General features: G+C 38.0%; 1 protein-coding gene across 1 annotated transcript in view; it reads left to right on the top strand.

The window, feature by feature from the left end:
* The window catches only part of ANOS1 (anosmin 1), a gene marked incomplete at its 5' end in the record, with an annotated part of 113,370 nt that overhangs the window by 40,856 nt on the left and 48,583 nt on the right, over positions 1 to 23,931 (top strand). Inside the window, 3 exons of the mRNA XM_082277847.1 lie at positions 13,897 to 13,959; positions 17,106 to 17,328; positions 21,944 to 22,128. Coding sequence (XP_082133973.1) covers positions 13,897 to 13,959; positions 17,106 to 17,328; positions 21,944 to 22,128 — 471 coding nt within the window. The remainder of the gene's footprint in view (positions 1 to 13,896; positions 13,960 to 17,105; positions 17,329 to 21,943; positions 22,129 to 23,931) is intronic.

The following is a 23,931-nucleotide window of genomic DNA, read 5'->3' as shown; positions in this document are numbered from 1 at the left end:
TACAGCTACAAGACTATAAGTGGCTGCCTGAAGTAGTTGTCACAGAAGTATTCTATTTTCAGGAATATTCTGGAATATTACAGTTGCTGGGTAAGAAGTGGTTACTCAACACTATAATCCTGCCATGCCAATCAAATTAACAGTACTTTGATTACTGATAGGATTTAACTTGAGATTCAGACACTGAATCTTGAATTCTCTACAGTTACTATGTGATGGAGATATCCAGACTGTGTCAACAGTCAGTAACTTCCAGAGAGATAATTATCCTGCCCTGTAGGAAACACCTGTATGTGGTCCACTGAGTGTTTCTTCATCTGCTATTGACTGTATTGATGAGATCTCCATCAGCTAATGACAAGTTAAGTCCCTGTCTCAGCTGTCTCATGCAGCTTAGATGTCTGAGACGGAATCCTGCAGAAAGGCCACACTGTTTTTTACACATGAACACCTGGTTCCACTGGAGCTTCTTTAGAGTTCTGGAGGCATCCATGTGGGGCTGGCAGGTGTAAGATATCTAAGAAAAAGCGTTTGTCTTTCAGGAGTAGCAGCTGGAAGCTAGTTGCCATTATATTGGATATAGGTATCTGTGAATGGGCACTGGTCTCTGGTACTTTCTTTCCTGATGTTTAGTTTCAGAAGGAGAGTTTAACTAATAAAAGAAGATCCCTAGAACATTTCATTAAAAGAGGTAGCTGTATAGAAAGTAGAAAACATGTTAATATCCTGACTGAATGAAAGCTTCAGTATTTGATTACACATTAATATACCCTCAAGGATGTACTGCAGTCCCGACAGATGACTTCACATAGAAAGCTTTGCGGGACTCTTTTTTTCCCCCTTCCCTTCCCTCCTTTTCTACTTCCCTCATCCAGTGCCACTGTTTTTTAGTTCCAGTTGCAGGGAGTCCTCCCACCTACCATCTTATCACTTCTGCCCAACTTAACTCTTTTTTTACTGAAATGAGTAGTAAAAAGTCCAGTTAGAGCTGCTGCAACTCCAGAGCTCTCAGTGAATATTTTTCAGAATTGTCAAGTATTTCAGTTTACAATGACAGTACCTACAGACCAACTCACAGCTACATGCTTTCTATACAGCATTGAGCATTCTGGTACTCTTATCTAGACATGACTTAGTGTGAGATTTAGGATGCCTCTGAGCCATCAGAGGAAACCAGTTCCCAAGACTGGTGGGCCCCTGCAATCTGTGCTGATTTAATCTGGGATTATGACTTCTAGTTCAGACCCTTTGGCTATACTTTATTAACTAGTGTGCCTTTCCTTGCATATATTTGCATAGAAAGGCAAGCTATCCATTTCATCTGTCAGCATAGAGTGCTATGCAATGAGCTGGTTTCAAGACAGTTGTTCTCTGGGGGCTTAATGCCAACATGCTTCCATAATCTTACTCTCTCATTCCTCTGAGAACTTGCTCAAGAGTCCTGTTAAGACGAATTGCAGAAAACTGGGTGAAGCATTACATATCCCAAATGCCCACTTTACGTTTTTTTGCTGTGTTCCAGCATCACCTTTGTCATGATTATATTCCATTTCAAAGAGTCATAGAATCATTTAGGTTGGATAGATCATCGAGTTCAAGTGTTAAAGATCATTTCATCATCTTTACATCTGCACACTATGATAGCTCACTTTAGGATGTCTAGAAGTGTATTACTCTCAGTCTTTGTCTTTATGTATTGCAGTTTGTGACAGTAAAGATCAATATGTTTGAATAACATTTGAAATCAGTGGATAATTAATTAAAATACACAGCTTCCAAGATAAAGTTTTAAAACCCCCATACCTATTGAGCCACAATTCTAGAGTACTTTTAGGAATGATATGTGATATGTGTCAGCTAAATTTCAAATTTAAGGAAAGCTTTGGAAGAATTTTGGTTGCCCTATTATCAGTCTAAGCTTATACAGTGATGAAATGTAGTGATGCCTGTTTGAGCTGCAGAGGTGAACTACAACATTCATGTGCACTGAAAACAGAATGTGTTCCTGTGGTGCAGTCTGTGTCAGTCTGGACAGCCAAATTGTCTTCCCTTCTGCCTTGGAAGTAGGAATGGAGGTAGAAATGCCCAGTAGTCTGTCCCGGACTGTTGGCAGGGAAAATGCATCCAGCTTGATTCTTCCAGCACAAGGCTGAGATTTGATTTAACAGTTTATGTTCTATGACAGTTTAATCAGAACTATTTATTTATTAACTCAGCTGCCAGTTTGTCCTGCTTACCTTTCAACACCATAATGTTAACCTTTATTACTCAACCTTGGAGGGAAAATCAGATATTAGTTGGTTTTTAGGCTGTGGTTTTATGGCTTAAGCTGTTGTAAGTTCAGGCTCTCAGTTAAAGAGGTGTTTACAGACTCCTCTCTCTTTCCTTTTAGCCCAAGTCCCCAACCCAGACATCTGATTTTTATGAGGCTGCTGAGTGAGCTGAATGGGAAAGTTCGCTTACCTAAAAACTTGTCAATTTTTCGTCTAGAATGCCTCTTTTAGCACATTTACATCAAAAGGAGTATGTTAGTAGGAGCTAGTCCCAGTTCAGGACTGCCCCTGTTTTGGTGGCATTATGGATTTAGATTTGCTTATGCTCATCACGTAACCATAACCTTAAAACCCATAACAATTGGAGATAAAGAAATTTAGTATGGATGTGTAGTTTTCGTTGCTCATGTGTAGCATGCATGGAAAAACAATAGGAGAGAAGGAATTTTTTTAATAACTTCAGAAAAATTTGAAACCAAATACCTATTTTAGGTTACTTTGTTCAGATTTCATTTTTTCCCCTCAACTAATATGTGAAACTGTCTAACCTTTAAAGTATTTCCAAGCAGTGTTTATTTTATGAATTGTCATGTAAACTGAAAGAATTTTAGTGATTTTAATGTTTCATTAGACTGTGTTAAGATACATGAAGAGATTATTGTGAAAGGATTCACATTATCTCTTCACAAAAGATTCAATGAATACAATAGGGTTTCCAAACATGGGACAGAAAAACATTCAGTGTATAGTGGGAATATATCTGAAAAAGCCAAGATAAATGTAGAAAACTTGTTGGAATATCCTTTTTGCCTTTTTCTTCCTGTTGTACTTGGGATTAATGGAATTATAGCTTCTACTTTTATAGAATTAAGCAATATTTCTATTATATAAATAGAATGCAATTCTAAAAGTACTTCTAGGAGCACCCTATTTCTTTGTTATTGCTGATCATCTTCACTGGTTTACTCTGAAATTTTAAAAAATCCAAATTTATTGTCCTTAGATTTTTTTTCCTCTCTCTCAGATATTTGTATCATCAGTCTACTCTAGATTTTCCATTAAAGCAACAAGCATTACTCGTGAGTACACTGAAAACTTTCTAGAGTTACTATTATTAGATTGATTGGTCTATCAAAGAGATATATTTAAAACTATTTAGGCCAGGCAACAGAATGTGAATTGCATGCTTCAGCGTAGGAGATTAATATTTTTTTTTTCAGGACAACCTCCTTTTTTATTTTTCTGTTCCTTTTCCTCCCCCTTTTGCCATAATTGCGTGAAGAGGCACGCACAGATGCCTGCTGCCAGCATGTGATACTTAACCTGACCGTCAGAACAGCCTCACAAAGGAAGGCTTTTCAGGTCCCCCAGTGAAACAACCACTGCATTTTATTGTGGCGTGAAATTAGAAGTGAAAAGCCCTATGGCTCTTGCTGTTTAGTAATGCGGAATATGTCGTTTCTGATGGTGATGGTAGTGCTGGGAGGGAAATGGAAGCCAGGGGAGAGAAACAAAGTAACGATTTAGACAAAGAGGGCCCCCCCTTTTTTTTTGTCGTCTCTGATTGTTCGGTGGTCTATAAAACCATAGAACTGTGGTGGATACAAGCAAAAGGAACATTTAGTTGTGGCTCTCTCATTCAGAAATGTATGTGTGAATTTGCAGGGTGCTGTATAAGGCGAATCATCTGTTATCAGAAGAGTTCACTAGTTTAACTCATTTCTAAAACGGCAACAAAAAATTTGACTTTCCTTGGAGAGAACAGCGCTGCTCTGACAGACACTTTAAGTTGCACAGCAAGATGGTGTTTATAACAAGACTGTGTGTGGTTTTCTGAAGCTGCCTTGTAACAGATTGGAAGGGGAAAGTGCCAGCTTGAAGAGGCTTTCCCTTGTCTGTTTAAAATTAAAAGAATGATGTTTTCTCAATGGAAACTCTTTACATATATAAAATGTCAAAATATTTATGCTCACTTTTATTTTAAAACCATTATGTAATCACTAAAGAAAATGGTCAACTATTAGAAAATGAAAAGGCAGTTTATGAGAGAGATCTTTTAGAACATAAGATGGGCTTCTTTTTTGTAGAATCATAGAATCATTTATTTTGGAATAGACGTTTAAGGTCTTCAAGTGCAACTGTAAAGTTATCCATGAGCTGAGCACTATTGCTACTGCTGGAAACAACTGGTGAAAGTCCATCCACAATTCTAATATCTGGAAGGGAAAAGCTGTTACATTTTGCAGCCTTGTGTTGTTAGCAGTAAATATTACTGTTATTTTTACTCCATCTGCATGGAAATGGTGGCAGGGAGCAGTGGCCTAGAAACAGTAGGGACATACAGGTGGAAATTGTCTTACTGTGTTGCTTACTAAGTTCCAGATTCAACCTTGGAGAAGATTTAAAAGCAGAAAGGAAAAGGCAGCATGACTGATCTATGATCTGATTGGTGTAACAGATGCAAACATGACAAATCAGTTTATTGGTAAACTGCTCTGCAGGACTGCAGCCTGAAGAAAGAAAGTTCAGGCAGAGAAGCAAAACTGCTAATATTGTTTAATTCAGGGAGCTCATTTCATTATTCATTAATACAGTAGCTACACTGCCAAAGAAGTCTGTATGTAAGCAATAGCACAGAAAGAAGCAGGCAGGCACTAAGCAATTAAAGCTATTACCACTATCAGAAGGAGTCTGTTACAGAGAGCTTCTTAACGTTTTTAAACTGTATCACTCTTAGTTGGATTTAAAATAATTTATGCACTTTGGTGCAGTATATATTTTGGTGCACTTGTGCTCCAGGCTTTACTTGCTGCTTCTATCATTTTGCCAATGCTGTGCCTTGTATCTTGACAGGTGAAAACTCTGAATGTGGAGATTTAGAATAAGGGCTAGGAAGAGGTTTGATAAAAAACTAAATTAATTGGCACTTGATGCAGCACATAGAAGCAAGGTAACAGAGGATAAGGAAATTATCTTTGGGGCAACAGTTTGAATAGAGATAATTAGAACAACAATTTTAAGGCCAGAGTAGGTTGGTAGATGAATCAAAGATGTGAAAAGAGAAGAGAGTGTTAAAGAGTATCATCTCTGTAGCAAAGCAGTGGTGGTGGAATAGCTATTGCACTGAGAAAGAGCCAAAATATTTGTACCTATTATAAGCATTTCAAAATAACCCCAGAAGGATCAGAAGTGCTGCTAGGGCATACCGCTTCATGGTGAAAGGTTGACATTTAAGGCTCTCTTCTAGAGAAGAACTCATTGCTTATACAAGAAGAAACAGCTCCAGCAGCAGAGAGAGAGGGCTCCATCAAATACTCTATGTTTAGGAGGCGCATCTTGAATGTAGGAGATTTGAGTTCAACTCCATGTTCCAAAATCAGGCAAAGAAAGAGCTCTGTATTGTTCTTTGGTGACTGTTAAGCTTTAAGCTATGAAGCAGGAAAAGAGAAGAAAATATGTGTCCCAGTTTCATATGCTGGTACAAATTTTCACAAGAACTAAATGAGGGATGAACTAATGTTTGGGAGCCAATTTTCTGTTGACATTGGTGGCCATGATTTTGACTTGGTAACAAAGAATAGAAATATGAAAAGAGTCCTAGGATTATTCTGTCCTTTCAAACAGACACTTCTGCTGGCAAAATTTAACATGCCAGACAGCTAAGCTATACAGATAGATACCAAGCTGTCAGTGTTGAAAGTTATTTTCATTCTAAAAGGATTATGGTTGAAACTGCTGCATATCAGCTACAATGTGATGATATGAATTCCCCTCTTTTTTTTTTTTTTTTTGAGTAATTTACTTACCATTTTATGTCAAAACAGTTACTTTTTCAACACTTTCAGTGATTCTTGCCTTCAGTGCATGTACAACTTTTCTGGCAGCTTTTACTTTCTGTTTAATTTTGGGAATTAAAAACAAAGGCTGCATGGACTTCCAGAATATTTGACCTGAAGTTCTTGGCAATGGTCTTGGTCTTGCTGGTGCCGTAATTTTAGGAACAAAGCCTGTAATACTACTTTGTATATGTAAGGGTCTGACAGACTTAACTGATATACTGGGACTAGCCCTTTCCCTATCTCTGTTCCAGGAAATGCTGGTACTGTTCCTAGTCAGATCCTACAGGTCATAAGGCTTCCTTTATTTGCTTAGGGTATTGAAGGTATTCAGTAACTCAAATTGCTAACAGTTACTATTGTGGGACTGGCACCCCGATGTTGTGTACTGAAATGAGCTGGGCAATTAAGAAAAATAAATGTTTCAAGCTCATGTTTTTGTTAGATAACCAACAATTGGCTCTTCAGAATATTTCCTTTACTTTAAGTCCTAATTTGATACTAGTAAGTTTGCATAACCATGGAGAGTGGTAATGCCTGTCCATGTGTGTGCTTTCAGTGCCTCCACACCCAAGTAAAATAAATACACATCAAATGCAGCTATTTGCTATAGCAGTTTAAACTATGCTGCTCAACTTTGCATCCAGTCGAATTTCTCAGAAATGTTCTATTCTGCTCTGAAATAACCATTTGAATGACCAGACCACTCTCCAAAGTGCCGATAACAGATAGGAGACAGTTGCACCTAGAACTGTAGTTTGCTTCACAAGCTGTGTTTCTAAGCCTTGTATGAGGCTGAGTGAACAGAGCTGTAGTCAAGGTTTTGACCACATCTCTGCTAAAGTAGCAAAACAGGGCTTCAAAGAAATGTGTCAGTGTATTGTCCTTCTCTTACTTCTCTGGATGTTATTTTGAACATTTTTTTTCTATGTCCTTCAGAATTCATAATTGCAAATACTATAGGTATGTTCTGCAAGGCTTGGTGAAGTGGCTGTTGCAGTAGTCTGCTATGAGACACTGACAGTCCCATCTGCAGAAACACTTTCTGTTTATTGAGAGTGCACTTCTTGGATGTGAAAACAGAAGTTAAACTTTTTAATGCTGGTTTAGAAATGTAATTTTTAAAAGTATTTCTTATCTAAAGTAAGCGATATGTCTTAAGTTCCATATTTCACCTGCAGGTTGTATATGTCATCCTACTTAGATAAGAATTAATAAAAATAAATCCCAGTTGTATACATAGTGGTTTTTGTGTTTCTGTTATGCAGTTTTGTTATTCTTTTCATAAGGAATATGCCAAAATCTGCCAGGAAATACAATACTCATTCCTGTTGACTAAGATCAGAACTGAATAGCTTATACTCCCTCTTTGGTTTTGATGTTAAAACTCAACACAAAACGCTATATTCTCACAACCTAACCCTTGGTACTTTTAATGGCAAGTTGCTTTGCATGAGGTTCCATGTGAATTAACCAGAAAAGTCTCTTAAGGTGTTAACCTCAGATTAATCCTAACCTACAGGTACACACCCTTGTGCAGTGTGTTACAATATAATGTGATGGTGGCCATGTGTCTGCTGTTCCTTGTCCCTACCAGTTCCTAATTGCTACTCTAGGACCCTGGAGGTTTGTGCTGCATTGTTTTACCTTACAGTTGTTGAGGATTCAGAATAGTTAAAGTAGCTGTAACTGCACCTCCAAGAGAGACATAATTGACCCTTTCATTTCTGTGCCAGCCATTTTGTTGTTTCCTTGTTCTGAGCAGTAGACTTATAAAAAATACAAAGCAATTATTAGTTCTAAAGCATAAGATTATACTGTCTGAATGTTGATTACAAATGAAGGATTTTTCTTTATATATATACACACATTTATTAATTAGAATAAAGTAGTATTTGCAGATGATAAATTCTACATTAGCAAACTGTTCCTTATCATCTATCCCACCACAATCCACGTCAGGATGTTATCGATGTAGAACAACAAAAGCACATTTCAAGAAATCTAAAACCCCCTAACTATTTAAAACCTAAGACCTGGCTTTCATTCAAAACCAGCTCCACAATTAGCAATACTTTCAGACAGTATCAGCTGGGTTCCCAGTGTACATGATAATGTCACAGAATAACCCCAACTGTAACTAATTTAATTAAGAGTTGATCCTCGAATACAAAATCACTCCTTTTCACGAAATCATGATGCTCACTGACCTACAGGAGAGAAAACAGGCAACACAGACAGGGAACCATTCTCTGTCATTTAACCCTTTTGTTTATTCAGTTACAAGGGAAATACATTACTAGTGTAATTCTCATGAGAACCTCTTTAACATATACAGAGGAGTAATTCCAGGTAGCCGCATGAAGCTGCTATTTTACACAACAAATAATGTTTCTATTAGGCTTTCAAAGTTTTGAAGATATGTAAACCTCTCCTAGTCTACATTAAATGTAACTGAATTGTAGGAGTTGGTTGTGGTTTAAACCAAGCTGACAACTAAGCCCCACACAGCCTCTCAGTCAATTCCCATGATGGGGGTAGAGAATCAGAAGAGTAAAAGTGATAAAACTTGTGGTTTGAGATGTAGACAGTTTTATAATGAATTCATTCACTGCTTCCTATTATCAGGCAGGTGTTCAGCCATCCTCAGGAAAGCCAGGCTCCATCACATGTAACAGTGACTTGGGAGGACAGATGCCATCACTTTGAATACCCTCCCCTTCCTTCTTCCCCCATCATTATGTGCTGAGCACAATGCCATAGGATATATATCCCTTGGGTCAGTTGGGATCAACTGTCCCTGCTGTGTCCCCTCCCAACTCCATCTGCACCCCCAGACCTCGCTGGTGGGATGGGGTGAGGAGCAGAAAAGGCCTTGTATGTAAGCACTTGCAAGCACTGCTCAGCAGTGACAAGAACATCCCTGTGTTAGCACTGCTTCCAGGACAAATCCAAAGCACATCTCATACTAGCTACCGTGAAGAAAATTAACTCTATCCCAGCTTATAGTAGCACAGAGCTAAAATGTCACACTGAATTCTAGAAAGTTGATGGCTGGTGCTCTGATGATTCATTCTGCTAATGAGGGAGGAGATGGAAAAGAAGCAAGAGACTGACTCGGCATAAAATGGATCTCAGAAAGTGTTCAGAGGCATCTTGAACAGCATATATCAACCTACAAGCTAATATGACAGCTACTGATTCTGCAGTTGAACCCTTCTCTTTGGGTTCATGGATTTTTTTCAGCCTCAGTAACTGACTGATTTTTTAGGTTAGCTCTACTTCTAATGGTTTATTTTAAACAAGATAGATGTGTACAGTGGGTGCCTGACCTGACAGGGTGTACGAGCACCTGAAATTGCTTATACCTGAAGTGCTGCAGTGCCTATCTTTGGCACTTGGTCACTAGGAAGGGTGCCCACAAGCTGAGTGCAATACTATGTGATTCCATGAGCCACTCCCATGGAGCAGTGCTCTTGTGCAGCCTTGGAATCAGTCGAGCTTTCCAGTGTGGGTTTTGGAGAGCATCGAGAATGATCCACTGTGGAAATGAGATTCACCTACCTGCCTATATAGGATTCTTCACTCTTGAAATTCTCACTGCATATAGTCCTGTCTACTTGAGCTTTTAATTTTATAACATACAGTCACACCTGTGTTTTTTGGGTAAGTAGACAGCCCATACCTTAGTGCTGGAAAGAGATTTAAACTGGAGATTAAAAAAAATAGGAAGGGGATCTTTAATATTAGTGTATCTAACTTGAGTTTCAAAACCAAACGCTTCTTTCATTTTAATATGCAGAATGCAAGTAATTTGCCTTGAATCTTATACCATCTAAAAGTTTAGGAGGACATGAATTAACACAGGAAGTTGAGAGACAAATGTATAAATAGGCTTTTATAAAATGAATTGACAAAAATGATGTACATTCCTGAAATGGGCAACCAGAGTCCTAATATTTTTCACCAAGCTAGCATGCTATTAATTGGTTTGAACTAGGTAAATGTGCAGCTGTGCATTTACTGTTCTTCAGAGATCTCACAGTCTGATTTTTGAGAAAGACGACGATTAAAAAAAACCAAATATCAAAGTAATTATTTCTCTCTTGCTGCCTGTTTCTGTTTACATTTACTGCCACTCTGCTGAGATTTACAGATTCAAAATCACTTTTCTCGTTCCACTGGGTGCATATTTAAATGTACCCATCACAAAATCATTCTCTCTAGGACTGATGAACACTATATCCTCCTTTGACTTTGGGTAAATTCCCAACCCTGTTCTCTGCTTAGTGCCTGATAGTGAGCATGTACATTTTTCAAGTGCTTTTCCTCATGACATGGCCAGTTATTAGAAGACTGTACAGTGAAAGGTGTTTTGTTCCTTTTTTTTCTCCCAACCATCTAAGTTCCATTTGATTAGGTTCCATAGGACAGCAAAGCACTTATATTGTATATGTATTGTAAACATAAGCCATTCATGTCTGACTTTGATGTTGGAAGCAGTGGGAATGGTGAATGATAATGAAAAGAATAATAATATTCCACCTGTAACACTTAGATTTCATCGTTTTTACAACAGTTTGCATATGACTTGGTTTCTACTCTGATGAAGGAAAAAGCCTTTTTTGACAAAAATATTGTGGGTAGTCACTTCTACTCTGAAATAAATTATTTTTTTGCTTTAAAGTAGTTAAAAATGTCATATACAGCCATTTAATTTAAATATAGTATTTTAATAAATATGTATTCAGTACTTAAATGATGTTTTGCAATTAATTAGATTTTGAAAAGTTCTGTGTTGGTGTAATTCTCTCCCATTCAGGTCAAAGGCATCATTTTCTAAGCAAAAGTGTTGGTAGACTTATTTTGAAAATCCCTTTACTAATTAATGTAAATGGCATGCATCATATGCTAATCTCCTGGTTGCTTTACTTATAGGTTAAAAATTAGAACAGAAAAGAATTTTCTGACATGGCCCTTAAATGCAAATTTTTTTAAAAAGATGAAATAAAAAATACAACCCAAAATATTTTAAAGCAATCGCAACCCTTTTTCCTTGAATGAAACCATATTTTGCTTTTGTTTCTAATTTTATGCAGTGGAAATATCAGCAGGTCTGTAGTATTATATTATGCTTGGATTTGTACCTGTGAGAGTGTGCATATGTACACACACACACCCCCAGTTTCGAAGCATGACAAATACTGGAGTGCTTTCTATTAGCAGTTGTTTTGGTTTTTAGTACTGAATAACAACTCTGCAGCAGTCTGGATGAAGAATAAAAGCCTCCAACTTCCGGATTTAAGCACTGGGGTTGTTGAAACAAGCTCTTTAGGAGGATTTGAGTTATCAAAGTCGGTGTGATTGCCACCCATCATCTTCTGATGAGTGCCACTGGCCTGCAATATTCAGTGCTCTGTTTCACATCCTGCCTCAGCAGTGCAGAGCCCATGTGGTGCCAGGGCAGAGTCAGTGATGGCTCCTATTGACCAGTGGCACTTTCCAAGTGCACTGCTGGGATGCTCCCAGTGCCACTGCCCTGCTGCTGGCTGGAGGTCTGCCATCTACATGCCTAAGCTTAGCTTCTGGGGGCAGGTGGCTATGTCTGCAAGGTATTTTTTTTATTAGATAAACTAAAGCCCAAACCAGCTGCCAGGTGCTGCTTTGCCTAGATTCCTCCTTATCCTGAATCAGATCACCAGACAATGGGAGGGATCTCAAGATCTCCGCTCATTTGCATTATAAGTCAAGGACTCAAAGGTGAGACCTGGATCCAAGCTTTCAGTGTTCCCAGCTTCCCACTTCACGGAAAGCTCATAACAGATTAGCCAAGGGGATAAATGCACAGACCTGTGTTTGTGAGGTGTTCTCATCTTTGCTATTGCAAGGTTAATAACTACATTTTTAACAAGACGATTGCAGATCTTCTATTGGCAGCATTTTTGACTGCTAGCAGTTACTCCAACGTGGTACAATGGCACAGCTCCATTAAAGGCAGGCAGTCTGCTTCTGCAGCTGCCCGTGGTGCCAGGCTAGCCTGGTGCTCTGAGGACTCCTCACAGCAGGAGTATGGAGATTTTTTTGTTTATATAAGTGTTTAGGTAATTGTGTACCCTAATCAGTCTGTGAGAGCCTATGCAGGCCTTTTGACAGGCTCTGTCATCTGTTTTCCTTGACTTACTCTGAGAGCAGTTGGATTGCAGGGTGCTGCTCAGCCGTGGTTCATTTTGTCCATCTTCCCTTCGAAGATGCCCATTGTCTCTGCCTGCCCTGAGGCAGGAGGTGCTGGGGCCAGTGAAAGTAGCCTGGGCTGTCCTGAGTGATTATTGAAACAGAGCAACAGCCGGATGAGGCGCCAGGTGCTGGAGCCTTGCATGGCGGGTAAAAACTGGTGCAAACACCTTGAACAACAAACCTGGCATCCTTGGGCACCACTGGCAAAATCCCAGAGTGGTCACAATGTCTCTCATTTAGTCTTTAAACCACTTATACCTCAGCAATTTTTGGACTAAATCCGTTGAACAGGAGAGGTGTAAAAGGACACGACAGTGGAACTGGTCTTGAATGTGCAGTATCTATCCCACAGGAGGAACAACACTGTGGAATTAATTGAATTCACGGAGTTCAGTGACATTTTGTAATGTATCCTTCTAATTACTCTGTGTACAACACATTGTGAATTTTGAAGAGCTAGAAACTGAGTCTAAAATACAAAAATATGTATCAAGAAAATGCTAGAGTGGTATTTTTTGTTCCTGAAATATGTAATCTCCGTGACTAATGGTTTTATTACATTTTTAGGCTCTGTTGCTAGTAAGAAAAACATCTGATTTTTAAAACACTGTTGTTTTTACTACATTAATGATACAGGTGTACCACTGAGGTGCTGCCTGTATGTATTCATGTTTGATTTTGAATAGTATAAATGTGTATGGATCCAATCGAATACTATGCATAAGAGGAAATTACATAAATACTGCATTACATGTCGAAGGCCTTTCTTTTTGGTACAATAATCCTCCACTCTTACCAGGAGGGGTAGGTGTTATTAACTCCCAACAATGCCAGTACTTTCCAATATTTTATGTCTAACAAAGGAAGAGAAAAGGTTTCTGGATATGAATCTGAATTTATGTTTCAGCTGTTGTAAATGCTCTTAACAGTAGGATTTTTCTGTATGCTGTGCTGCGAAGCTTAGCTGTGTTTGGCAGAGTTTGAATCTCAGCTCTCTGTATAACCATTGCAGTAGAAGTTGAAGTAATGATAATATGGTACTTGAAATAAAGTGATTTTGCTAACAGACCAGTGAACATTGTCTGTTTATACAGAAATAGTTTTTAAACCTCTGCTGAGTTTACTCCATAGCTTGATGAAATAGTTTCTCGCTTGGGAAGGCAATGTTCCTGTCTAATCTTTAGGCTGGTCAGTGAGGAGATTTCACTTTCTGTAGTTCAGAGTAGTGCTTTTGATATTGTCTCTGTGATCCAGGAACATGGTGTTAAATGATGTTAAGAGCTATATCCAATAAGTTGGAAAATAGGATGACATAATAAACAAGTGAGTCGATTGCTTTGTACTGTAAGAAATACTGAAAATATTTCTTGTAATCTAACCATGACTTGTCATGACCTTACTCTGACACCATGACTCAATGACACAATCTTATCCCCAGGAGAAGTGGATTATTAACTTCCTGTGGGCCACAAAACTGGAGAAGAAATAAGGTTATTTGTGGTTGTTTATTTCATTCTCTTTCTGACACTTTTCTGCCTCCTATTTCTTCCTAGTGCCTGGAGCCCTGCAAAGAGTCCTGGGACCTGAAGAAAAACCATTGCCAAAGCTTCTGTGAGGTAGGTCAGCCCAAGGGCACGCTCTCTCACTTTGTTCTAGCAGTCTCTTTAATTTAAATTATTAGCTTCAAGGAGACAGCTGAAAACCATGGTATTTTTACAGCATTTGCCTTCATTTGAAAGGATACACATATAACAATGTAGCCATATTAATTTTGAGTTAAAAAAGGGTTTTTTTTCTGACCAAATGATTTATCTCAACTTGTACTTTAAAGACTCGACCCAGTCACACTTACAGAGCATCTCTCAGAAGGTGCTGTTACATCCCTCCTGTAAGATGCTATTTCTACCACTTAGCCTTCTATCTTTTCTGGCCATGTGTAAGAAAGACAATCTTTGTTTAAAAGTTAAAATGTCATTGTGTGAAAAATCCTGGTGCAGGATAGCTAGAACAGATGACTTTCCTGATGGGAAAGTCAGTCTGATTTCTAAAAGAGTAGTTGCCCAGGAGTAACTGGATTGAAGTTCAGAAGACTAATAACAAAATACATGATTATTCAGGAACAAATATTTTGAAAACTGTGTTTGAACCATCTATCAGAATAATCTGTGAAGAAGCAAACCTGAATCAGTCAAACTAGAACGAAGATTTTTAATTGAATTTGAAACATGGCCCTGAGTTGGTGGAAGTGATCTCTTGCAGTTCTTAAGTGTTCTTTAGTTCAAAATGGAAGTATCAGCTCAATAGCAAGTTGCCTTATTATAAAAAAGGTTCAAATATGTTCAAGTCTATGAAAGTGAATTCCTAGGAAGATTTTAATCTTTTCTTATAAAAAAATAGAAGTTACCTTAATTGATATACTGGTTTTACTGGTACACTGATTTAATTCCTCTCTCTTTACTGTGGACACTCTTTTTCTGGTATAAGAGAATGTCCTATGTTTAAATGATTTTAAGCATCATGAAGATGATTTGGAAAAGCTGTAATTTCAGCTAAAAAAATTTTAGCTGCAACAGTGTGTTAATAGGGATTACTGAATTACTGATCTATGTAGTTACGGTAGAAGACAAAGTAAAAGTTTATCATGAAAACCAAGCCTCGTAAGAGTTTTTTAACCCAGATTATTTGCTGCATTCTCATATACAAAATTCTAGAGTACTGTAAAAAAGCAGTTTTAGTGGATCTAATTTATGTTGTTCTTGTATATCGCTCTTCACTCAGGCTGTATGTTTCCAGATATGGGTGAAAATATGTATAAAATTGGTTTAAAAGGAAAACATTTGTAGAACACTGTTCTATTGTAGTTAAAACAGTGAGCATCCTTCTTTGATTAGTGTTTTGTGGTTAAAGCTAAATTTAGAACTTCAAAGGCCCATAATGAGGAGCCGCACATTTAGCAGCTAACTGAAAAATGAGCTGTGAAATAGGGTGAGGAGGAGAAGCCTTGAGGACGTATTATGCCTCAGGGAGCTATAACATTTTTAATTAAGTAGCTGCAAATTTGTGATGTTTTAGGATTCGAAATTAGCTTCAAACACAAAAGCCTGGGACCACTTTCTTTTCTTTCAGACTCATGTATACTCCATAGACATTGAGTTAAACGAGGCTGTTTTCCTGTGAGAGTGTTTTCAATCTTTTTGTATTTTGTAGAAAGTCTGGAAGCAACAGTTTAGCTTTGTGTTTCTCAAAGTCTCTGCTTCATGTGTTACTTCTTATCTACCAAATGAGTGTACTACTGAATGTTAAAGGGAACCTTATGTGTGAAGGACAGTTTATCTGATTCCTTTTTTTCCTATCAATTCAGTTTGCTGCTCATTTAGCTTTTTAACTGGATAACCATGGCATCAGGTGCATTCCAGTTGGGAAACAGCAGGAGTGCATGTCCAAGAATCACTGGGGTCAGTAAGAGACATAGAGTGCTCGTTTTTGCAGCATTTAGGCTGGTCAAGCCTGTAGCACCCAAATCCATCCTTGAAAGCCTGATTCAAAGATTCTGGACGGTTCTGTATGAAAAGATGGGAGAGGTAATGTAGGGGTACATTCTTGGGCCACACTGACTTTAGAGAATGAGTAGGCTGTGAAACACCTAGGCCTCTGTAATAGCCGAGTCTTCCTCATTTTGCCAGAAATATGGGAACAGTAAAAACAAGAAAGTGAAACATTTGAATATGGAAGGAGCTTCAGAAGTTACATGAGTAGTTGGATAGAGAGTGGGTTATACCTCCTGCGTAGGCTTAGGAACCTGTAAACCACATTTGTTGGGCTGGAAGGTTTTTGGTTGCTCTGGTATAGAAAGGCCAGCTACAGACAATGCCAATTACATGTTACAATTATTCTGATGGAATCACTTTAGCTGGCTCTGCACCAAAGTAAACAAAGAGGAGGTGTTATTTCCATGTCACACACAATATTCTCCCAGGGTTCTAGATACTATTTTAAATATTGTTTTGAGCGGACCTTGCAAACCTCTGTGTATTACATATGCTGTAAAATGTCTATGCATTGAAACGTCTTCTTAAATATCTAGGACTAGATTTCTCAAGGAAGTAGCATTTTCTTTGATCTTTAATCCATATATTTAAAGCTTATTTTAATTTGTATTTTCTGCTGACAATTTTATCATAAATGCAGTTCCAGTTCCATGAAGAATTATACAATTACTAATATGCTGGCAAGAACATAAAGATGCTGCAAAATCTTCTCTTAGCCGACTTAGTTCAAACAGTACAATGAAACAAGATTTCTCTTATTTATCTAGAGTGGCATTACATCAGATATTGTGGGGAAAATGTTGTAAAACACAAAGAAGGAATGTGGGGTAGTCCAAAAAAAGCAGACTGTCTGACCATTGCTTCCTCTTTGTTTTGGGAATGTTTTTAATCTGTCGTTGAGCAACTTTATAGCCAGTCAATGTGACGAAAACAAGGGAAAGTTGGCAGATATAAACAACATTGTTCCATTAAATATGGTGGTCTTACTTGAGGGAATTCATCATTCTCTACTTGCAATGCTTTTTTAGAAGTGGCTTGAGTATATAAATCTTCAGGGATAGTCTTGCAAAAGCTGAAAATCTGAATAATCCTTTAGGAGGTCTTGGAAAAATTTTTGACATTTTTTTCTTTGGTGGGGTTTGGTTGGGTTTTTTAGGGGTTTCTTTTTTGGTTGTTCCTGTTGAAAACATACACTTGGTCTGTTTTTCTTTTAGCCTCTTTTCCCCAAGAAGAATTATGAATGCTTAACTAGCTGTGAATTCCTTAAGTACATCCTGTCTGTGAAGCAAGGGGACTGCCCAGCACCTGAGAAAGCCAGTGGTTTTGCAGCTGCCTGTGTTGAAAGCTGTGAAGCTGATATTGAATGTTCTGGAGTGAAGAAATGCTGTTCCAATGGATGTGGTCATACATGCCAAATTCCAAAAAATCTGTACAAAGGTATGGATTATTAATATGTACTCATACTAGGCTAATAACTTCAGGCCATAATGAAGTCTCCTAGTAAACCAGGACTTCCATTTGCTGGGAGTTTGTATGGATGGGAGGAAAAAGGAGAGATGCCTGTAGAGAGGTGGCTGACACTGACAGGGTGGAAAGCTACAGAGAAATGTTGTTTAAACTTCTGATTTTTTTCCCCTTTGTGAAGCCTGTGTCTGGAAATCTGTGGAATGTAAATGTGTGGCTATGATGAGTCATCTTAAGCAGAAGAAACTTTATCAATTTAGGTGAAATATCACTTAATTTGATGCAGATGAGAGAGAATATAGCAGGAAAATATTTAATGATAGACAGTTCAGGTCCTATTAATCAGAAAAAACATTTATGTCTATAAGGCAAGCAGATGGGACTACCAAGTAGGGACTGTGAAATAATCTGGTAAAAGAAGAAATCAACACAGAACAACATAGTGAGAGATTATAATATCCATATATATTTATATATTTATATATATATATATATATATATATATATATATATAAATTCATTATTTAAATCTAAGGAAATCTTATTCAAACATTTTTAATTGATTTGAGTCCTGAGATTTGGTGAAAAAACCTCTTCTGTGACATCCTTTGAAAAGAACATATAAGCTAAGAAATTTTTTGCTTAGACAAATTCCAGATTTTAATTTACTGGAATTTAAAAAAGCTTTATACATGGAAATATTTGAAAAATGTTCTCCTAACGCAGAAAAATAAGCATTTGTGAACAGCATATTCTTATTCCACACAGTTGGTGTTTTTGTTAGAAATCAATTCTTCTTATGTCATTGATAAAAAGTAAATATTATTCAGTAATGCACTTATTAATCAGATAGCGTGGACTCTCTGTGGGAGCCTAATCAGCAGAACTCTGATCTAAGCTCCAGGCTTAGGTCCAAATCCATGCTTATTTCCATCTGTGGATGGAAATGTGATAAAACAGGTAAAGAAGATGGTGAATTTATTTTTAAGTTCATTATTTTAACTAAAATGTTAATAAATTTTTTTCAGTGTGTCCAGAAGGGAATCTCTCTTGTTTGCAGGATTCTTTAGAGTAGCCCCTTTAAAACTATAAGGAATTAGTACACACCAGTAGATAGCACCTTTCAAAATGTAAGTTATTAAAATGAATCACTTATTTATTTATTTTGTCTTATTGAGACAAATGACCTGAGTGGTAAACAGGCATTCATGTTGTATATGTAATGATTTACATTACCTCATGCAATGATTACATGATCAAGCTCCATGCCACAACTACAAAGCATTCCAGTAAATGTAACAACTGGAAAAGGTAAAAACAAACAAACAAATAGAGCAAGATTAAATTCTGCTGGAGCTGACACAGCACATGACACGATACGATACATTCTGTAACTGCACACTGGAAGGTTTCCTCTGTTTGGCCTGATTAAATGGGAGCAGAACTAACCTTCCCTAACATCTTATCACCAATCTGCAGGAGGTGCTGGCTTGTAAGAGCATATATGTCTTGCAGAGGAAGGGCAAGCTCAATACCCTACTGCCTTCTCGGCTGATGAATTCAGCTAATTAGCCTCTTCAACCTGTCTTTCTGCAACAAAAGACAAATAGAAGTGGAGCAGGCTTGCTATTCATTTCCTCCAGGGGTAAATGACCTTCCTGTCACTAAGGAAGAGCAAACTCTGCAAGCATGACTAAGATCTAGTGAATAAGTTCAGTACTTATTCTTATCATTTTGACAGCACTCACAGCTTGAAAATGAACTCAGATTGAATCTAAGAGTCTACAGAAATTTCTATAGTTTTACTGTTGATCAGGCTCTGGAGATTAGTTACAGCAGCAGATATAAAATTCCTGTCTGATTTGCTGGATTTCCAAACTGAATTTGCTACTGAGTGCTGAAGTCCAATCCTAAAAAAAAATTCATGTAAGTACACTACCACAAGGACATATTACAAATGTTTTTGGATTAATGTAACAAGCATTTTTTCATCTCTGTTGGGAATATTACTAATTGGTTATGTAGTCTTCACATATTTATGTCCCTTTAGTGAAGATATTAAATGTTCTCTCCTAGTCTTCTGTCATTGGCCTCATCCCCCTTCTTTACACTGTCTCAACTAGTGAGGGACTTGAGAAAGTGTCTCTGCAGATCTGTGTAAAAAAAGGTAAATTGTGAAGAGAAGATTGGGACATTCAAAGGATCTGATGGTGTGGCAAGATTATGATAGGGTAACTGGGGTCAGATGGTCACCCATAAACAATGACTGTTTTCATACTTAAAGAAAAATAGTTTTGTATTATAAACATAGTGTACAGTTTTGAAAGTGTCCATCTCTGAGTCCTTGCACAATTGTGTTTACAATTGTAGTGATGCCGTGGACATACCCTTTATAAAGCCCTCCATGGAATTCTGGGGAACCAGTGTTTAAGATACAGGTTTTCATGACAGACCAGTGTGCACTTATTTTTCATGACACAGAGATGGATATGCTGTTTGAAAGACACCTTTAGAAACATTTTTCCTGGACTTTGCTATTGCACACATACAGTGATCAGTGATTTGAATTCTTTGGTTAAGCACTGCAGACTTTGGACTAATGGAGACTTTGGAGCACTGCTGACTGAGGACTAATTTGTTCCAGCACGAAAAAAGGAGCTGACCATTTAAAATAATAAAAGGCACATTGAAGAGTAATTGGATCTTCACATCTGGATATTAAACTGATGGTGCTGGTTCTACAAAAGTATTTTCAAATGCACTTGTACTGTGCTCTCATTGTTTGCACTTCCGCGCTCCATCTGCACGCGATTACGTAACACCGGAGAGGCCGAGATACTTGCAATCAAGTGAATCCAACTGCCCCTAATGCAAAGCAGATGGAAGTTTTCTTAACATGCAAATTGTAGGATTATTGTGTATCATAACTAAAGAAGGATTTGCAAATGTGGAAATCCAAAGTCATGTTCGTTATGTTAGACTAAGACTTCAGGCTGTTGAAGGATATCCAGGGTCTAAACTGCTGTGATAACCAAATTCAGATACTGTACTTTTTTCAGGTGGAACTTAGGTTTCTTGAAGATCTACAAGATCATTTTCATTTGCTTGGAGCTACTTGTATACTCAGATTTATAAGAAGATCTCTTAAAATATAAAAGTTGTTCACCTGAGGAAATTTTGGTACTCAGTCATCTGTGGCAGACTGAGTAGGAAACAATTTATCTAACCAATATATACAGCTGGCCTTATGTGGACAGCCACTGAAACAATGAAATAACTAAAGTGTATATGATAACTTGCTAAGAAGGTTTATATGTCAACATAGAAATCTTATTTGTGACATATCCTCAATTGAAAAAATGCTGCACACTCAAATATAAGTGTTCCTAACATCTGTCTAGAGAAATGTATCTTGACACTTGATTTGTTGATTTAATCAAAGGATGCCAAATTTGAAGAGTTGTTTTTTCCTTCAAGCTACTGCAGATGTTTTCAAAAAGGTGGTATTACTGGCAGTATAAAGAACAGAAATAACTGTCCTTTGGTGTCACTGTGTAATGAGAAATTACAGTAATATTTTTAGAAGATATATTTTTCTCTGAAATGCAACAGTTTGACAATATACGTTAGATCTGTCTATTCCAAGATGTCTTGGAATTACCTTTCCTAGCTCTTCAGAGAGCAGTACATTAGGCAGTACAGCTGCAGCATGTGAGTCAATAAGATCATGCAGCCACAGAGAAGCAAACAGCTTTCTTAAGTACATCAGACTAATGTAAGATGTATGAAATAATCACGCTTCACTGGTCTGCGCTGCTAAGAGCTTGGACACAGTCTGCATCCAGTTTTAGGCTTGACTCTGGAGAAGGGCTGTTGGGCAACTGGAGAGTCTCCAGAGACAACTGCAAGAGTGAACAGATGTCTGGGAACACTGATTTTAAAGGGAAATAGAGTGCACTGTGGTTATTAGACTGAAGAAGAAAACATTCAGAAGCATAATAACAGTCTTGCAGTACATGAAAAGCTTCTTCATAGATAAAAGAAAGAATCTGTTCCCCATGATCCATGAACAACTTGGACTGGTACTGAGTTTGTGATGCAGCTGAGGAGACTAAACAAGGTAGTGAGAAAGCTTTTTGTAGCAAGGATGGATAAGTAGTGAAACAGACTACTAGGTGATGCTGTGGAAATTTTGTTATTGTATGTATTTAAGGATAAATTGGGTGAAAAACTGAACAACAGGTATAGATGATTCTGCTGGCAATCAAAGGAATCTTTGTCCCAGCTGTATTTGGGAAGTGTTTTCTGTAAAGTCAGTTTTAACTTATGACTTTCACATCCTTTAGTTTTTTAATGAAATAAAGAAATGATTTTGAAGATTTTTTTAAAAACAAAGTTTAATGTTAGCAGAGATGGGTTAGCTGTGAACACTTCTGGAACTTCCATGCTTATCATTCCTCTGTTTTGGCCTTCTCTCTGACAAACAGTCTTTTTTTTAAATTATTTTTTTATACAGCTTCATCTACAAATGGCTTAATCGTATCTTGTAAATTACTCATATATTTTTGTCTGTACAATCCTACTACAGGTGTTCCACTGAAACCCCGGAAAGAGTTAAAATTCGTAGAACATCAGTCTGGAGACCTGGAGGTGAAGTGGTCTTCAAAATTCAATATTTCCATTGAGCCTGTGATCTATGTTGTTCAGAGAAGGTGGAATCAAGGAATCCATCCAAGTGAGGATGATGCTACGAACTGGCAAACTGTGGCACAGGTCAGTTCTTTGTAAGTGACATGGATCAGAAAGTCACAAATCTCTTGAAAAATGTAGGATTAGAGACCAAAATCCATTCAAGGAAGCACATAAGAGACATAGTCTTTTTGAGGCCAGTGGGACTCATTGCACAGTGTCCGTGGCATGGCTTGGGTCTTGTCAAAAGTTAAGAAATGCAGCTGGTAAAAAGGCTATTTATCTTTGAAAAAAATCCAAACCAAACCAAAAAAAAGAGTGAAAAAAAAAGACTAAAACCTTTATTGTTTGTAAAGTTGTTTTTTTCAGGTGTGACCCTCTCCAACTCAGTAAAGTCTATGATGTCATGCTCTTATCACTCAGTGCAATCCGGACTGAAAATGTAAGATTCATGAGCAAATGTTTCTTAATGAGAAGCAGCCAACAGAGCATGAATTTTCACTTAGTTCCTTCCCAGTTTCAATCTGTTTTTTTGCCATGCTGACAGTCCACCTGTATGGCAGCGTTCCAATCGTTTATCTTACTGCTTCACCCTCATCCCCGCTGACAGGAAAAGTAAAATGTTGATTTTGAAAAGATCTGCAAAATGTCATTATAGCAAGGAAAAAAAAGGAAAGGGAGAATAAGTAGAACCATCCGCAAAATAAAGTAAGGGATTTAAATTCCGTGACAATTTGTGTTCATTCTCAATTCACATTGTGTAGGAAAATGCTGTCTTACAATAACGTCAAGCTTGTGACACTGAACACTCAGAAGTGAATTTCTTACCTTCAGTGTGGTGCTAGAGGGAGCTGTCACTATGTTGGTGTCTTGTTCAGGAAAAGCCCCCTGGAGCAGACCCTGGCAGGAAACTTTGCTTGTGCAAGCCCAAGGGAGCATCTCCAAAACTGATCAAGTCGCAGTGACTCATTATCTCTCAGCTGAAGGTGCAGGTCTTGAACCTGCATTCTCCATTCCAGGAAACAACCTCCTGCCTTTGTTACAAGGAAAATACCAAGTAGCAAAAATGTGCCAGATCCAACTTATTCCTCACTGTTACCGTACCATGTGTGTGTGCCAGACTGTAGAAGCCCAGCTGTTATGGCTGGTGAATCCAGGCTGCAAAGGGAGCACAGTGCTGTGCTATTTCTCATCCCAGGAACAGACCCCATGCACATTTTTGGAAACATGAGCTATATATACTCTACAGTAGCTGAACATACATGAACCCCTGCCTTGCAGTGGATCTAGAGGAGAGAGTGTTTCAGAAACATGTTCCTGTGCAAGAGCAGTAAGAACCCTGACAGCTGCCTCTCCTGGCATCTGGTGAATGCAGGCAGAAGGATCTGAGTTAATCACTGTGGCAGGAGAAGCCTCCTCTGACTGATATCTTTCTGACAACTTCCCTGTCCCTTCTGCATCACAAGAGACACAAATTTGATTGTGTGATGGACCCCACTGGGGATGTCAGTTCAAAGCACACTTCAGGATGCCTGACTGGCATTGTGAACTGTGTGTACCTTATGGGACTTGGAGGCTGGGCACCCTTGAAGGGTGCTACTAATCAGAATTTCTGTCTCTGTAGAGTGGTGTACCTCCATGGTGTTTGTAGTTTTAGACATCCCACCAGGCAATCAAATTCATTTGATAGAATAAATGTGATAGAATTTATTTTGTAGTATCAGCAACAAGGATGGATATCCAGTCTAACTAAAGTGACTGTGCACAGCCTTCAGGCTTTTCTTGTCTGTATAACTGAGATTTTTTTCTTGTATGATTCCAAAACATTGGGGTATGAGACCTTAATTATAGGCAAAGGCTGAGAAGAGCTCAGCCATTCAGCTGAGA

The sequence above is a fragment of the Coloeus monedula genome (genome assembly GCF_965178545.1).
Source record: "Coloeus monedula genome assembly, chromosome: 3".
Classification (NCBI taxonomy): Eukaryota; Metazoa; Chordata; class Aves; order Passeriformes; family Corvidae; genus Coloeus; species Coloeus monedula.
This window is presented reverse-complemented; position numbering and strand designations above follow the sequence as displayed.